Source organism: Myotis davidii, unplaced genomic scaffold (genome assembly GCF_000327345.1).
Source record: "Myotis davidii unplaced genomic scaffold, ASM32734v1 scaffold2121, whole genome shotgun sequence".
In the NCBI taxonomy this organism is placed as follows: Eukaryota; Metazoa; Chordata; class Mammalia; order Chiroptera; family Vespertilionidae; genus Myotis; species Myotis davidii.
In genome coordinates, this window is record NW_006290856.1 from 78892 (window position 1) to 98192 (window position 19301).

General features: G+C 36.4%; 1 protein-coding gene across 1 annotated transcript in view; it reads right to left on the reverse strand.

Moving 5' to 3' along the window:
* Positions 1-19301, reverse strand: part of PDS5B (PDS5 cohesin associated factor B) — a 67640-nt gene that overhangs the window by 5482 nt on the left and 42857 nt on the right. The window contains exons 13-15 of the mRNA XM_015564110.1: positions 17401-17500; positions 11241-11683; positions 11040-11147 (exon numbers count right to left, since the gene is read on the reverse strand). Of these exons, the coding sequence (XP_015419596.1) occupies positions 11040-11147; positions 11241-11683; positions 17401-17500 (651 nt within the window). The remainder of the gene's footprint in view (positions 1-11039; positions 11148-11240; positions 11684-17400; positions 17501-19301) is intronic.

Sequence of the window (19301 nt, forward strand, 5' to 3'; positions counted from 1 at the left end):
CCCAAATAGTGAAAGGAATTTATATATACTGAGCTGCTCAAAGCAGAAAATCCAGAGTCTTCCATAATAGTATACCACTCTTTATCTGGCCCTAAAGATTCAATTTATAAGGAAACCTCAAACCCATTCACTTCACTCCACTTCTAATGCTACTACATATTTCCAAATATTCTCATCTCTTGGTTCTTCTCTTAACAAAGTAATCTTTTTTAAAAAATTTTTTTGGGGATGTACTAAAATGAGATTTATTCTCTTAACTTTACCTATCCTTGGGTATGATTGGCCAATGGCTATAATTGGATTTCTGCTATCTATCTTCCAGTAGGGTGATTTAAGCTATTTACCCTCTGGTTGGAGAAAAGTATAAACCATTTACTCTTTTTTTGTTGTTAATCCTCACCCAAGGATATTTTTTCCATTGATTTTTAGAGAGTACAAGGGAAGGAGGGAGGGGAGAAAGAAAGCGGGGAGCAAGAGAAACATCAACGTGATTGGTTGCCTCAGGCCGTGCTGGGAATTGAATCTGTAACCCAGGTATGTGCCCTTGACCAAGAATCGAAATTGAGGCTCTTGGGAGCTGTAGTCTAAACTCTAACTTGAACTACACTGGCCAGGGCTAAACCATTTACTCTTAAGTGTCCTTGGTTTAGAGAAGATAGACAGGATATACTAGACGGCTGCAAATTGATGTATAACTATTTTTCTTAGTTTCCCTAGTCCTGGCTTACTAGTCTATCTCAGTAGGAGTCCCTGGATTCCAATACCTAATCCCTCCTTCACCCCTCCCCCCTCGCCCTGATTAGTATGGAACTTTAACCAACAAAGTAATCTTTTAAAAAAGTAAACACAGCTGATATCACTCCCCAGGATAACTATCTCTTAACATGGTACATAAGGCCTTGCAAACAATTCTTGCCTACTTCTCTCCTTTCGAATCTCCTTCCACTCCCCAATTCCTCACAACTACAACCCAGCCAACTCTTGCCATCTTTCAATTTTGACAATATTTTTCCCCACTTCATAAACTTCAAATACAGTGATCCCGCCACCTAAAATGTTCTTTTCCCTGAACTCTATCAGTCTAATTACTACTATTCTCAAGGAATCAACTTTACACTTTCTCAAGAGAAAATTTTCCTGATTTCCCAGCTCTCCCATTACATTCTTATAGCAGCCTAAGTTTTTCCTGCAGTGCACATATAAAAAATTAGAATTCATATTTACATGTGATTATTTTACAACTACATGCCCATTTACATGGTTAAGTTTCAGGAGGACAAGAATGTGTTTTGTGCTATTATATTGCCTAGCAATTAGTATTCTCTAAAACATACAAGGTAATCAAAAATATATAAGATACCACCATTTAATAAAATGTATCCCTATTGAGAATTTTTTTTTTAAATTAAGAATATTATGTTACCACTTCTATAAGCAATCCAAAAGATGTATTGTTCAGCCCTGGCTGGGTAGCTCAGTTGGTTAGAGAATCTGCCCAATGCACCAAGGTTGTGGGTCCCATCCCTAGTCAGGGCACATATAAGAATCAACCAATAACTGCATAAGTAAGTGGAACAACAAATCGATGTTTCTCTCTATCCTTCCTCTCTCTCCCTCTCCTTTCTCTCTAAAATCAATACATTAAAAACAAAAAACAAAAAACACCAAAAGATGTATTGTTCAATCCATGCTAAAACCAAGCATTTTAAAATATTTTATTTATTTAAAATTTTCCATTCCAGTTTAACTACAGTATTATTTTATATTGGTTTCAGGTGTACAGCATAGTGATTAGACAATCCTATGCTTTACAAAATTTCCCCCCTAATACATTATTGACTACATTCCCTATGCTGTATTTTACATCCCTGTGACAATTCTGAAACTACCAATTTGTACTTCTTAATCTCTTCAACCTTCCCACACCTCTTCCCCCCGCCCCCCTCCCCCAATCCCTCTCTCCACTGACAACCACTAGTCTGATCTCTGTATCTATGAATGTTTCACTTTCTTTTTTCATTTGCTCTTTGGTTTCCACATGTAAGTGAAATCATATGGTATTTCTCTGAATTATTTCACTGAGCATAATTACCCTTTAGGTCCATTCATGCTGTCGCAAATGGTAAGATTTTGTTCTTCTTCACAGTAATGTTCCATTGTGTATTTGTATCACATGTTCTTTACCCACTCATCTTTTCACGGGCATTTGGGTTGCTCCCATATCCCGGCTATTGTAAATAATGCTATAATAAACTTATGGGTGCATACATTCTTTTGAATTAGTGCTTTGGGTTTTTTTGAACAAAAACCCAGAAGTGGAATTCCTCGGTTATAAGGCAGTTTCACATTTAATTTTTTGAGTACACTCCATACTGTTTTCAATAGTGGCTGCATCAATCTGCATTTCCACCAGCAGTGCATGAAGATTTCCTTTTCTCCACATCCTTGCCAACACTTGTTTGTTGACTTACTGATGATAGGTGTGAGGTGATATCTCACTCTCTTTAATTTGCATTTCTCTAATGATTTGTGACATTGCATGTATTTTCACGTGTCCATTGGCCATCTGTATGTCAACTTTACAGAACTGTCTATTCAGGTATTTTGACCATTTTTCAATTGGATTGTTTGATTTCTGGATGTTGAGTTTTATAATTTCTTTATTACATTTTGGATATTAACCCCTTATCAGATGTCTTATTGGCAAAAATGACCTCCCATTCAGTAGGTTGTCTTTTCATTTTGTTGATGGTTACTTTGATATGCAAAACCTTTTTAGTTTTATGCAGTCCCATTTGTTTCCCTTGCCAAGGAGCTATATCAGAAAAAATTATCCTATATAATTAAAGGGTAATATGCTAATGATATGTTAAGGCTGCTCAACCGCTCACTATGATGTGCACTGACTACCAAGGGGCAGACAGTCGACCGGTTGACCAGTCGCTATGACGTGCACTGACAAGGGGGCAGATGCTCCAGCTGGTAGCCTAGCTTGCTGCTGGGGTCCGGCTGATCAGACTGAGCGAGATAGGCCAGACATGCCCCGGAACCTCCCACGGTTCTTCCCCAGCTTGATCATGGACTGGTGGGGTCCCTCAGCCTGGCCTGCACCCTCTTGCAATACGGGACCCCTTGGGGGATGTCCAAGGGCCGGTCAGCCCGATCCCGCAGGCCACTCACCTTGGGAGAGCACCAGATGCAGGGCTCATGGCTGGTGAGCTCTGCTGCAGCAGCATGAGCCTCTTCCAATTGGGACTGATTGGGCGCGAGCCTGTGGCAGGCATAGTGGGGCCGGGATGAGCGGGAGTGCCAGGTAGGAGCTGCAGGCAGCGTTGGAGCCCAATCCCTGCAGGCCACCCAGGGGGACCCCACCCATGCACAAATTTGTGCACTGGGCCTCTAGTTCCTAAGATAAATATCCAAGATTTTACTGCTTATATTGTCTTCTATTTTATGGTTTCCAATCTTACTTTTAAATCTTTAATCTATTTTGAGTTTATTCTTGTATACGATGTAAGGTGGATGTCTAGGTTCATTTTTTGCAAGTACCTCTCCAATTTTCCCAACACGATTTATTGAATAGATTGTCTTTATCCCATTGTATGTTCTTGCTTCCTCTGTCAAATATTAATTGACCATGCAGGCATGGGCTTATTTCTGGGTTCTCTATTCTGTTCCATTCATCTATACACATCTGTTTTTATGACTGTTCATACTGTTGAAGAAGAATGGTGAAAAGTGGATAGCCCTGTCTTGTTTCCTGATCTTAAGGGAAACACTTTTAATTTTCCCTTGTTCAGTATAATGTTGGCTGTGGGTTTGTCACCTTCAAAGCTGAGTATGTTGCTTCTATTCCCACTTTGCTGAGTTTTTTCTAAATAATAAACAGATGCTGGATTACAACAAATGCTTTTTCAGCATATGATTTTTATCCTTCATTTTGTTTATGTGGTGTATCACCTTAATTGATTTGCAGATGTTGTATCAACCTTGCATCCCAAGAATAAATGCCACTTGACCAAAACGTTATTATCCTTTTAAGGCAATGCTGAACTTGGTTTGTTAATATTTTGTTGAAGTAATTTTAGCATCTATAGATATTGCTTTAATTTTCGTTCTTTGTAGTGTATTTATCTGGCTTTAAAATTAGGATAATATGGCTTCGTAAAATGAGCTTGGGAATCTTCCCTCCTCTTGAATTTTCTGGAATAGTTTCAGAAGAATAGGTATTAATTCGTCTTTGAATGTCTGATAAAATTCACCTGTGAAGCCATCCAGTTCAGGACTGTTGTTTGTTGGAAGTTGTTTTTTTGTTTTTTTACTACTGCTTCTATTTCATTAGTTATAATCAGTCTGTTCAGATTTTGTTCCTTCCTGATTCCATTTTAAAAGACTGTAAACTTCTAGGAACTTATAAATTTCTTCCGGATGGTCCAATTTGTAGATTTATAGTTATTCATAATATTTTCTTATAATCTTTTGAATTTGTGTCCATTTTTAATTCTCCTCTTTCATTTCTGATTTTATTTGGGTTCTTTGTCTTTTTTTCATGATAACTCTGGTTGAGGGTTTACCAATCTTTACAAAGAACCAGTGTAGTTTCATTGATCTTTTGTATTGTTTTCTAATTATATTTCCATTCTGATTTTTATTAGTTCCTTCCTGCTACTCACTTTGGACTTTGTTGGTTTACCTTTTCTAGTTCCTTTTTAGTGAAAAGTGAGATAGTTTATTTGATGTTTTTTTTTTGTTTCTTGAGGTAGGCTTGTAAGGCTATGAATTTCCCTTGTAGAACTGCACTGTTGTCCCACTAGATTTCCAGTTGTTGTAATAGGTGTACCAGTTAAATAATGGCGGATTTTGTAATCAAAGAAAACACGATAATTTCAAGAGAAACATCAAAAGTGCTTTATTCAAAGTAATGTCCATCGCTAGCTACACATTTCCCCCATCTTTCAGGTAACTTGTGGATACCGTCCCAATAGAACTTTTCTTGTTTTGAGGCAAACCATTCAGAGACCCAATTTTCTACTCCTTTGTATGTTTTGAAGTGCTGCTTAGAAAGTGCATGTGCCATCGATTGGAATAAGTGGCAATCTGAAGGAGCAAGGTCTGGTGAAGATAGCGGGTGGGTTAATACTTCCCAGGCAACATCTTTTAACGTGTCTTTAACTGGTTTTGAAGTGATGGTGCGTCATCATGAAGCAAAATTACTTTGCCATGTCTTCTGGCCCATTCTGGTCATTTCACGATCAAAGCGTGGTTCAAATTGATTATTTGTTGTTGGTAGCGATCAGTATTAACAGTTTCACCTGGTTTTAGAAGCTCATAATACACCACACCTTCCTGATCCCACCAAACGCAGAGCATTGTCTTCTTTCCCAAACATTTGGCCTTGCAGTCGATGTTGATGGTTGACCTGGATCAACCCATGATTTTGTGCATTTGGGATTCCCAAAATAAATCCACTTTTCATTGTCAGTCACAATTCGATGCAAAAAAGACTTTCTTTTGTGCAGCTGAAGCAACATTTTACTGATGACTTTTAGGTTTTCCATTTGTCTTTCGTTCAGTTGATTTGGCACCCATTTTCCTTCGAAATCTTTCCCATTGCTTGCACACAATCGTAAATTCTTTGCTGAGCAACGTTTAATCTTTCTGTAGGTTGTTTTTGAGTTTGACACGCATCTTCATCCAATAATGCTTGTAACAGTTGGTCTTCAAACTTTTTTGGTTGACCTGGACATTCTTTGTCTTTCACATAGAAATCTCACTTTTAAAGCATTTAAACCAGTGTTCATAAGTATCTTGAGATGGAGCATGTTCACCATAAGCTTCCCGAAGTATATAACTTTTTCTTCAAAATAAAGTAATGAATTAAAACATCCTGCAAATGCTCTTTTTTTGGCACGAAATTTGACATTTTTAAGCATAAAAATATCTATGATGTTAATACCTTCAGCAAATTTGACATATGAAGTTTTGAAGCTTGCTGTCAATACAACAAAATAGCATACATATCAAATTGCATATATATCAACATATGCGTAACTCCATCTATTGAAAAAAACTGCATTAATTGGTACACCTAGTATTCCCATTTTCACTTCTCACGACACTTTTTGATTTCTTCCTTGATCTCATTGTTAACCCACTCATTGTTTATCAATATGTTATTTTGACTCCATGTTGTGTGTTTTCCAGTTTTTTCTTGTAATTGATTTCTAGTTTCATTTCATTGGGATCAGAGAAGATGCTTGACATTTCAATCTTCTTAAATTCACTGAGTTTGTTTGTGGCTTAATATGTGGTCTATACTACAAAATTTTACATGTGCACTTGAAAACAATGTATATTCTGCTGCTTTGGGTTGAAATGCTCTAAAATACTAATTAAATCCACCTGGTCTAGTGTGTCATTGAAGGCTGCTGTTTCCTTGTTTACTGACTGGAAGATGTCAATGGGGTGTTAAAGTCCCTTACTACAACTATTACTGTCAATCTCTCCTTTTATATCCATCAATATTTGCTTTACATATTTAAGGTGCTTCTATGTTAGACTCCTTTATCATTATGCAGTGTCAGTCTTTGCCTTACTATAGCCTTTTTTTAAATCTATTTTGTCTCACATAAGTATTGTTCCCCCAGCTTTTTTTTTCATGTTCATTTGCATGAAACATCTTTGTCCATCTTTATACTTTTAGTCTGTGTGCATCCTTCATTCTAAGATAGGTCTCTTGTAGATAGCATATATATGAGTCATGCTTTCTAATCCAGTTATGTTTTCTATTCTAATCATACCCTATGTTTTTTAATTGGAACATTTGAGCCATTTACATTTAATGTGATTATTAAGAATTTATTGCCATTTTATTCTTTATAACTATGCTTCTCTTTCTTCTCTTAAAGAATACTCTTTAACTATTTTAAATGCTAGCCTTGCTGGGTAGAACAGTATTGGTTGTAGGTCCTTGCTTTTCTTCACTTTGAATATTTTGTGCCAATACCGTCTGGCCTGAAATGTTTCTGTCAAGAAATCAGTTGACAATCTTATGGGATCTCCCATGTAGGTAATGGTCTGTTTTGCTGCTTTTAAGATTCTCTTTTTCTTTAACCTTTGCCATTTTATTTATGTCTTAGTGTGAGCCTCTTTGAGTTCATCTTGACTGGGGCTCTCTGAGCTTCTTGGACTTGTGTGTCTTTTTCCTTCACCAGGCTAAGTAAGTTTTCAGTCATTATTTCTTTATATAGGTTCTCAATCCCTTGTTCTCCTCTCTTCTCCTTCTGGTAACCCTATGATGTGGATGTTGTTATGCTTCATGTTGTCCCAAAGGTCCCTTAAACTATCCTCATTTTAAAAGATTTTTTTTGCTGCTCTGTTTGGGTGTTTTCTGTTACCTTGTTTTTCCAAATCACTGATTTGGTCCTCTACTTCATTCAACCTATTGTTTATTCCTTTAGTATATTCTTCATTTTAGATATTGTATTCTTCCATTCTGACTGGTTCTTTTTTATGGGTTCTATGTCCTCTTTTATGCTTTGTATGTCTTTAAATTTTCAGTGAGTTCATCTATTCTTCTCCCAAGTTCCTTGAGCACCCTTATAACCATTGTTTAGAGCTCTGTGTCAGGTAGATTGCTTGCCTCCATTTATTTATTTTTCTGGAGCTTTCTCCCACTTTTTCATTTGGGGCATGTTTCTGTTTCCGCATTTTGGCCAACTCTGTATTTAACCTGAGTATTAGCTAGATTTGCTATATCTCCCAGTCTTGTAATGGTAGCCTAGTGTAGTAGGTGTCCTATGGAGCTAAGTGACACAGTCTCCCTTATCACCAAAGCATGATGCTCTCTTTTGTGGATTATGTTGGTGTTGTAGAGGTTTGATTGCTGCTGGCTTCCTATTGTAGTCGAGTCGTGATTGCTGTTGGCCCCTTCATGTGTGGGCCAACCCTCAGGCTGGCTGACAGCGAGGATTGATGCCAACCACAGTATATGCGTTATTGTGAGGGTGATGACCACATGATATGGAATTCATCCTAGCAGTTTCTAGTTCCCACTGAGATCCTCCTTTGGCTGTGCCGCTTGTGGAGCTAATTCGGTCCTGTCTCTGATGTGGTCTGCAGCACACCACCAGGTGTGTTGGTTCTGGGGCCTTTTGGGAAGGAATCTGGTGCAGGTCAATGTCAGATATGGCCTTACACTGGTCTTGGGCCACCTGTTTGGAACTACAATGGTATGCAGTTTGTGGCTACCTCTTCTAAGCCTGGAAGTGCATGGAGGGGCCAAAGTGTGCACCAAGGTCAGCTTACACCAGCATCATACATGGTGGCAGGGCAGGAAAAGGCCCAAGGAACCCCAAGATCCAACAGTTGCCTACCTGTTAGGCTCAGTTAATAAAAGAACCTATGGCCATACTCAAGTTGCATGAGATAGGTTCTTAGTGAGTGACCAGGTAGAAGTGAGTGGTATTCACCAGACTGATAGAGATTCAAACCTGGAGTCAGTGCTGCGTCTGAGGCCACTCAGCAAATGTCCTAAGGCAGTGGTTCTCAACCTTCCTAATGCTGCGACCCTTTAATACAGTTCCTCATGTTGTGGTGACCCCCAACCATAAACTTATTTTCGTTGCTACTTCATAACTGTAATTTTGCTACTGTTATGAATTGTAATGTAAATATCTGATATGCAGGATGTATTTTCATTGTTACAAATTAAACATAATTAAAGCATAGTGGTTAATCACAAAAACAATATGTAATTATATATGCGTTTTCCGATGGTCTTAGGCGACCCCCTGTGAAAGGGTCATTCAACCCCCAAAGGGGTCGTGACCCACAGGTTGAGAACCGCTGTCCTAAGGCATACCAAGTCTAGCTGTCCCTTGCCCAGTACCTACAGACCTTTTGGTGGGGCAGGACCTCAGAGAGTTGTCAGGGTGAGGCCAGCAGAACTTATCAGGCCCAAACAGACCAAGATTTGATGGTGTGAAGGAAGGTTCTGCACCGGTTGGGCACGAGAGGAAAAATGTCCTTTGTCATAAAGCCACACAACTCAGTCTGTCCCACATTCTGCCTGGAGAACCTGCATGTTGGGAGGGTGGGATATTAGATCTCCTGTGAGGGGATGGCACTGGTCAAGCTTGAGGGAAGATACAGGAAATGGCCCTCGAGAGCCACATAACTCAGTTTGACACCAGGACCTCTACACCAGTGGCCCAGGAAGATGATTCCTCTTCTGGGTGTGAGTTCGGGGGCGACAGGGAGCAGTTTGGGGCTCTTGCTTTCCTCTAGGCCAGTGAGGTCAGAAGAAAAATAGGCAAATTTAATGTTATTTTAACAGCTCTAAAAACAGAGCTTCCTAGCGGAGAGAAGATAGGCTGTTAAAACAGAATAAAGAGTCTCTTTCTGTACTGACTTTTTAAAAAAATCCTCACCTGAGGATATATTCAGTGAATTTTAGAGAGAAGGGAAGAGGAAGAGAGAAACAGAGAGAGATAGTAAGAGAAAGAGAGAAAGATTGATTGGTTGCCTCTCACATGCACCCTGACCAGGGCTGGGGATTAACCCACAACCCAGGTATGTGTCCCGACCAGGAATAGAACCCGATACCCTCTGATGTATGGGACAGTGCTCCAACCAACTGAGTACACCAACCAGGGCTGTATTGATTTTTTTTTTTTTGGAAACTGACATTCTTTTTAGTAATTTTTAAAATATATTTTTATTGATTTCAGAAAGGGAGAGGGAGAGAGAGACAGAATCATTGATTGGCTGCCTTCTGCATACCCCGCACGGGACTGAGCCCACTGGGCATGTGCTCTGATAAGGAATCGAACCATGACCTCCTGGTTCATAGGTCAATGCTCAACCACTGAGCCATGCCAACCAGACTGTATTGATTTTTAAAAATAAATACTTGTTTGTTTTAGAACATTCATGTGAGAACTTAGTTTTATGAGAGAACATGATAATAATTTAAGCCCAAATATAACTAAAGTTATGAGCCATCATTTCCTTGTTATAAAATTAATCATGGAAATTTAACATTACTTAAGAATTCCTTTGTTAATACCAATGCTTTTCCATGCTTGAATCAAAACATAATGAAGCTGCCAAGAACATGTACTTACCTTTACTTTTTACCTGAGGGAAAAATCAAATGGAAGAAGGCATGAAGTACTGGCTAGACACTCAGGAAACTTTTCCTCTTCCTGTGGAATACACAGGAATAGGAAAAACTTCTAAGATAACTATTTAACCAAAGTGTGCTGGCAACTCTGAAAAGTCAAGCCACTGATGTAGTTATATAATAGAATTACTCTGAGAAAAACTGGGGATTTCCTCACTAAACAAAGACATGCCATTCTATTTCCACTTAAATAACTGAGAAGAAAGAGTGCAAAATTTACAAATTATAGCATAAATACTCCTATCACTTTAAAATTTTGGATACAAATCTGTTATTGTAACTCTCAGATAAACATGTGACTGTGTGACCATCCAAAACTATCTGGATATAGATGTATTAATTTCATTAAAACAAACAAAATCTAAACATCAAAAACTTGAGATCTGCATGTGATAATTTCTATGGATGTAATTTAAAAAAATAATGCCATTACTTTCCTACATAGTTCAAAGAATAAAAGCATAAGCATAAAAGCTATTTTTTTTAAAAAGTTGCTGAGGAAAGACAGGAAGAAAAAATGTAGTATGGAATGATAAGGCAACCAGGTCAATATGTTATGATTATTTAAAAATACATCAACACCTCTTTAGGTACCATAAAATCTGTATTGGAAATAATAAACTATTTGGTATTCATAAAAATTTGCCTAACACCTGTAAAAATGTACAAAAGTTACCAGAGGGTTAATTGGAATATCAATCACCTAGGTAAGTATATAAAAACTTTACCTTACCTAGTGTGTTGGAGCTAAATATATGGCATTTAAATGCATCTTTATGTATATTTAAAAACTTATAAACTTCTGAAAAATAATTTGAAATTGGTTGGAAATTTAACATTATTTACAACTTACACATTTTTTTTTTGTTGTGATGGTGATGGCGTTTTTGATGGTCTTCCTCGTCCTTTCTGTGGTATGGATTGTGTGGATTCAAGTGCACTAGTCTCAGGAGATTCTGCTCTGCTTTGGAGAAGACCCAAATGTGGATAGCATCAAGTTATGATTTATAATATAGCAACTAAACATATGCAGTTTAGAGTTACACATACTTACTTCTGTTGTGCTCTCTTTGAAGTTCGGTGCTGTTTGCTTTTTGACTTCTGTTCTGTGTTTCCACTTTGTCTTTCCTCTTCTTCCTCTTCTTCTACTACTGAAGGTCCAGATTTTTTTTTGCTTCCTTTTTTAGAAGTTTTCATTGTTGGTTCTTCTTTTGTTGTACCTCCTCCAACAAGAGGTTTTGGTGGTCGGCCTCTTTTACCTTTTTTTGGTGGACTATTCTGTTCATCCTCATTTTCTAACATATCTTCTTTGAGCCTCTTTTCCTCAGGCCATTGTGGCTCATCGGACTCTGAAGTTGTATGGCCTCTCTTCCGTCCACGCTGACTGCCTTTAGGTTTCTGTTCTTGTACCAACTTAGTCAGGTCATCCATACCTAATTTTTCTTCTGAATCGGTGGCTGATGTTTTTTTCCGGCTTCTAAGTTTGTCCAATTCAGACTAGGAATAAAAATCACAATTTCAAATATAAAAGTGTTAGTAAGCATATTTTGAATGAAACAAACAAAAAAATCTATTACGTACTTTTGTCATAAAAATATACCTAAATAAAGAATAGAGTTCTGAAATATATCAGAACCACAACTTTACTTGCTTTTATTATTAGTTTTATAATTTAAAAAATTATCTGGGATTAGCGGGTAATCATTTATTTTTACTTAAGCTAGAAAGCCTCAAATGGAAACCTCTCAAGACCACTATTTTATTAAATTATAAATTTTAACAAAAGGCACATAAAAAGAACATTCTAATTCAATGCTTGAATAATAGATGGCTATATTAAAGTATAATGGATCAGTTTTGATATTCAAGTAATTCTAATTTTACCACACAGTATATAGTAAGACATAAAATACCTACATTATATATTATGCTTTACATATCATAAAAGGACTGTTTTTGTTTTATAAACGTAAGTGGCAAAATATAAAAGTTAAACATTTATTAAATTTTGAACACATTTCTGAATCAAAGATACTGCTTTATCCCAGGTAACAAAAATAATTTTACAAGTCAGTGACTTTCAAATCTATATACATAAAAGCCTAAGTGACCGAACTACTGGTTGCTATGATGTGCACTGACTACCAGGGGGCAGACTCTCAATGCAGAAGCTGACCCCTGGTGGGGCAGTGCACTCCCACAGCCAACCTCCCGTGGCCGGCCAACCTCCGATGGTCCCTCCCCTGCGCCGGCCAGCCCCAATCAGCCCCGATCATCGGCCAGGCCAAGGGACCCCACCCGTGCACGAATTCATGCACTGGGCCTCTAGTTTAAAATAAAATCCTAGTCTAAATTTGGTGAATTTATGCATTCACCAGCAGATAGAGACAAAAAATTCTCGAAATCAATGAAGAATAGTATGTATGAACATGTATAATGCTCTCCATATACACAAATACAACATAAAACACACAAATATATTAAGTTTATAGTAATAAGTTAACTTCCAAAGTTTGTACCAAGTTACATACTTGAAAATTACTGAAAACAAAAATGATCTACCTGTAATTTTAAAATGTTTAATTAGTTGGTGCATTTCTTATTTGTGAACTTGCCTAATTATGTCATTGGTATTATACCCTTTTCCATTTGTTTTCCTGGAGTCCTAGTGTTTTAATCTATAGTCTTTTCCACTTCTGCATATTTTAAAATTTTGTTAACTATTTGTTATGGACTGAATTGTGTCTCTACAAACTTCACTGGTTGAAGCCAAAACCTCTAATGTGATGTATTTGGAGATAGAGCCCTTAAAAGGTACTTCAGCTGAGATGAGGTCATGCGGGTTGAGGCCCATATGATGGGATTAGTGATCTTATGAGATAACAACAGAGTGCTCTCTGTCAGTATATGTCTTCATCATGTAAAGACACAACAAGAAGGTGGCCATCTGCTAACCCGAAAGAAAGCTCTCGCCAGGAACTGAATTGGTCAGAACTTTGATCTTAACTTTCAGAAATGTGAGAAAATTAATTTCTATTGTTTTATGTTACCCAGTTTATAGTATTTTGTTATGGCAGCCCAGTCAGACATTATTTGTTACCTTGTTTTAGAATAGGATATGAGACGAGGTTGTAAACTGCTTTTTCCTATTCCCACCCCCAAAGAGACATTCAATTCTTTCAAAATTACTGATTTGTAATGCTTCCTTTATTCTTTATTATGTGTTAAAAAGTAATGTTTGGGGGTATTAAAACAGCAGCACAATATTTTATTAATCATAACTATGTGTCTGGTTTGGTTGATCTTATGATTTACTCCTCTTTTTTTAATCCATTTATTCTTTCACATGGAGGACTTAAAATCACACTGGAATTATAGTTATATATTAATTTAAATACATATTTTTATTGATTTCAGAGAGGAAGGGAGCAGGAGAGATAGATAGAAACATCTATGATGAGAATCACTGATTGGCTGCCTACTGCAAGTCCCCTACTGGGGATTAAGCCCCCAGCCCAGGCATGTGGCCTGACCAGGAATCAAATTGTTCATAGGTTGATGCTCAACCATTGAGCCACACAGGCTGGGCCAATTATATATTAATTTAGAAAAAATTGTCATTTTTTATTTTATTTTAAGGAATAGTTTACTGATTTTTAGAGAGAGCTAAAGGGAGATGAAGAAACATTGATACGAGAATGTAACATTGATCAACTTCTTCCTGCACACCCCCAACCAGGGATTGGGCCAGCAACCTGGGCATGCATGTGCCTTGGCCAGGAATTGAACTGGCAACCCTTTGGTACTCAGGACAATGCCCAACCAATGGAGCTACACTGGCTGGGGGAAAACCATCATTTTTTAAATTCATTTTTTCTATGAAGGAACAGCATATTTCTTCTCTTTGTTCAAGTCTTCTATGTTTCTCAGTTTTTGATATTTTCTCCACAAAGGCTCTCACTATTTCTTTTTAAGATCACATTTAGATCTATCTGTCTGTCATCTCTCTATCTAATTTGGTTATTGTAGTGGTTATTGGGGTGAAGTCAATCCACTTTCCCCCCAGTGTATACCTAAAGAAAGTAAAACCAACAGAGTGAAGTTAGTTATGTACATACATATATACAGATACCTGGCCACCATGCTAAACTCTTAGTTTTTCAATTACTTCTCTAGTTTTTCTAAGATTACAAAAATAAAAATAAATTTCTCTTCTTACTCATTGTCATACCTTTACTTTTATTTCATGTCTTCTTGAAATGAACATTCTAGTACAATTTTAAATAATAGTGGTGACAGCAGGTTGCTTGTTTTGTTCCTGACTTTTCATAAGAATGCTTCAAGTATTTTGCCATTAAGAATAATAACTTTGACTAAATCATTCACTACTAATTTAAATAGACAAGATTTTTAGCATGTTAGGGATTTATCCTTTTGGAATTAGTTTATTAAAAGTTCATCTGTGAAAATTTATGTCTTCTTTGGCATGATCTATGATTCTCTTTTTAGCATTTTTCTTATTTTGTTTATTAATATGCTATAACATATTAAGAGATTTTTTTAAGCATTATATTATTCTTACATTCCAAGGAAAAAATGACCTACAAATGATTGGTTTTAATTTGTTAGTATATATTTAGTTTTTATTTTAATTTTAAAAAATTTTTCCATCACCATTTATCCCCTCTATGCCTTCTTTCCCCTCCACCCCCACAATCACCACACTACTGTCTTATGTCCCATGAGTTCTCTCTTTTTTCCTTTTATATAATTAAAAATTAACTGTTGTTACTCAGAGATAGGAAGATAAAAGAAATATACATTAAAACAAAATTTAAAGTGTCATCTCCAATTTTAAATGCTATAATTAACTTGGATGTCCAAAGATCTGAAAGGATGGCTTTATTCCTTTATGCTCTGAAAAAGGTTGGTGGTAAAAATGAAACCAATGCCTGCTTTCTTGAGAATACCATTAAAATTAATCTAGTTTGCTAATGGCCTACATTCTCTAATTTCTTTTTCATTTTGCACTACATTGTTTTAAGAGCAAACGGAGTATAAAACTAAGGCTAGGAGCAGGAAAATGTAACTTGCAAAACTATAATTTTGAATATAAATATATATGGAGAATTCTTTTGAAATTTAATATCAATATGAAGCTAGGAATAGCAAGAGAGACAGTACTCTTTCACTATGATTTATTGATATTAAAATTAAACTTCTGTCTCATAATTCTCATCTCTCTGAGGATATTTCAGTTGAAACTAGATTAATAAGTTTCTAGAACTTTTAAAAATGAATGCAATGTTGCACAAAGGATAGCCAAAGGTCTTTATTATAATTATACAAATAGATTCCAAAAGGACAGAAATTCAAAACTGTTCAATGAAAAATAGAGACTGTATTTTTGCATTGCTTCCTAAGGTAAAATTAGATGTGGGATTTACAGAATAACAAAAATATTAAGAATTAATCAAAACCATGCTTCCCAAATTTGAGGGGATAAGAAAGAGCAGCATGTGGATGGGGGTGGCCTGGCTGATGTTTCCAATAAATGAAAGAAATTATAAGCTCTCCACTAAGGCATTTCCAAGCACATGGTGACCAACTCTCATAAATGACAATGAAGGAATTTTTGCACTAAATGAGAAGTAGGATTAGAAGACAAATACCTTTTCCAATTCAAGGATTTTCTTCTATAAATCCAGGTAACAGCATTCCTTTATGGCTAAGCAATCAATTTTAATTCTGGTTGGCCAAAATTTTTAAATAGCCCATAAAAATCAGAATTTACAGACAGATAGTAATGGTTTAGTAAGAATTTTAGAATTACAATTTTTTAAGCGGAAAGAGAAACAATCTGGCAAAATAAATTACTGGAGAAACTTTTTAAAAGAACTGAAAATAAAAGTTCTTGGCTATGTAATGTTGAACCAGTAAAAGACAAGCAGGGCAATACTACAGGGGTGGGCAAAAGTAGGTTTACAGTTGTGAGTACACAAAACAGAGTTTATTCCTGTATTATTATTTATTTATAAATTATTGTCTTCTTCTGTAAACCTATTTTTGCCCATCCCTGTATTTCAGAGAAAGCAAAGTAATTATTTTACTAATAACCTTCCACCTGTATTAATTGAGTAGATTAAAACACATTAACTTTTATTTTATGGTAATCATTAATAAAAATATTAATCTTTATAACAACAATTCATTTGGGCTAACTGACTTATTCTGATAAACCTTACCAGCTAAGTATCCACATGCTACAGATAAAGCTATCAGTTATCTTAAAAAGTTTAGAGCTAATCTAGAAAATAAAAATATGCCCTATTATTAAGGCCATCATGTTGTGTTGAAATATATAACTACCTTCTGTAGCTGCACCAAAACTACTAACTTTGTCTTCAAATGACATTTATAAATTGTATCTATCATAACAGCTATCATTGCTATTAAGATTTCAAAACTAATTAAGGACCATATGAAAACTGTAACAATTCCGACCTTTATAGAAGTTTATTTAGTAATTAAAGGCTCAAGAAATCAACTAAAATGAGGGAGCCTTTAAATACCATCATTTTATTTCCTTTCTCTAAGGCTAATTCTAAATTTGTTATGTTTTTTAAAAAAGCAAGCAAACAAACAAAAAAACCAGCAGTCTGAGTAAAGAACTGGACTAGCATGTTAGAGTTCCAAGACCTGAAGAAAGAAGATTAGTTAGTAGAATAACAAAAGGCACAAGAAACTCAATATACTTAAATTACATGGTAGAGGATAATCATAAACTCAAATTTGTAATTAAAATCTTTAAAAGGAAACCATGTCACCCTGGCCGGTGTTGCTTAATGGTAGAGCCTCGGCTTGTGCATCAAAGGGTCTCGGATTCCATCCTGAAACATACCTGAGATTGTAGGTTCAATTCCCATCCTGGTCAGGGTGAGTGTGGGAGGCAATGAATCAAAATGTCTCTCTCACATAGATGACTCTCTCTTAAATGTCTCTCCCTTTCCTCTCCCCACTCCTTTTCTACCTCCTCTTTCACTCTAAATGTCAATGGGAAAAATATCCTCGGGTAAGGATTAACAAACAAACAAAAGAAAATCATGTCAAATTTGAGAGTAATGTTAAGTAGTTTCAGTGTAAAAATTATTATTTACAGTAAAATGATAATAATAATAATCATGATAAAATCAAACCAAATAGCTCACCCTTACAAGATCAGAGTCGTCTCTCTTGTCACTTTTTTTCCCCGACAAAGGTGAAGACATTGTGTAGTCCTCATTTTCACTGTGGTCCATTTCAGAACTATCAAGCCTTTTAATATAATTTATAATTGTTATTACAATCAAATAACCTTAAAAGCTTTTTCTGTTCTCTAATGCAGCTTTATAAAATAAAGGTTCATTCCATTCAAAAAGTATTGGTTTTATTCTATCATACTTAGCACTAAATCAACAAGCAAAGAAGCACATTTAATTAAAAAGGAAAATAAAAACATCACAAATTTATCTCTTTCCTAATTCTTTTTAAAACCTAAATTCTTTCTTGGAGTGGGAACATAAACTAAATTAAGACTTTTCTTATTAGCAAGATGGATTGGCCTACATTACAATCTGCCCTGTCCCCTGCCTCTCCTTTCTCCCTAATTCTTTTTCTTCTTACATTATCACCCTCTAATACACTAAAAATAACTAGGTTTATTATCTTCCTGACTACCTCTTCCTGCTAGAATGTAAATGTGGATCTTTTGTCAATTTTACTTACCAATGCATACTAATGCATGTGGACTAGTGTTTGGCACAGAGTAGGCACCCAATAAATACTTGTTAAATAAATTAAGAGCACATTTTTTCATGCACTGGTATGTCTTCTATCTGGTTTTAAAACCCACTGAAACATTACTGAATCCTGGATTTCAGTATCTCGCTAAGGAGCTACCCTGAGTTTGGACACCTCCTCTTTTCCCCACCTCTCCAAAACACACGCATACGCGCGCGCACACACACACACACACACACACACACACAGGCACAGCCTGTTCCTCCTACAGCTCAGTAAAGGGCACCATTATCTCCATAGTTATTCAGACAAAAAGCCAGGATACATCTTTAAATCCTCCTTTTCCCTAGCTGTTCACAACTAATCCATCAAGCAAGACCACTTTGATCTTGCATCAAAATAAATCCCAAATTTCACTATTTACCATCTTCTTCCCTCTTCATCCCTTCCCTAGAAGACTATTAGCTGACTCCAAACTGTTTTTTTTTAAATCTCAATCCTACCTTCTCTATTCTCCAAACAATCAGAGCAGTCTTTTAAAGAGTAAATCAGATCACTAGACTCCATAACGATATCTTCCAGTTGTACTTAAAAATCAAAACCATATTTCTTACATTCACAAAGTCTAAATATAATCTGGCTACCTCTCAACTTCATCTCTAACCATTATTATCATTCCTACTCTCCAACCAAACCATCTCAAACACACTTAGCTCATTCTCTTAGAAAAAGTTCTAGTGAAGAGATGGGATTGGATGAAAAAAACCGACAAGATAAGACTAGTAAGAGTGAAAGAAAATTTAACCAAAGTATATTGAAAAAGTATAGCATAAAACCAGGAGTCATTTGTTTTGAGTAACAATGGGAGATGAGGGCAGACTAACATATAAACTGTCTCTGTGGTTGGCAAACCTTGGCTCGCGAGTCACATGCGGCTCTTTGGCCCCTTGAGTGTGGCTCTTCCACAAAATACCACGTGCGGGCGCGCACATACAATGCGACTGAAACTTCATGGTCCATGCGCAGAAGTCGGTATTTTGTGGAAGAGCCGGTATTTTGTGGAAGAGCCACACTCAAGGGGCCAAAGAGCCGCATGTGGCTCCCAAGCTGCGGTTTGCCGAGCTGCAGTTTGCTGACCACTGAACTATCTTAAAAGCAAACAAGGGAGCCAATTAAGATTTCTGAGCAATGGAATAACCTTAAACCAGCAGCATTTAAAAAAAAGAGCATCTAGCAGAGATATGAACTACATAGCTAGAGGAGTAAGGAAGGGAAATAGCCAAGTATAACAATTAAAGAGAATGAGTGAAATGATAACAGAAAAGAGAAGAATAAA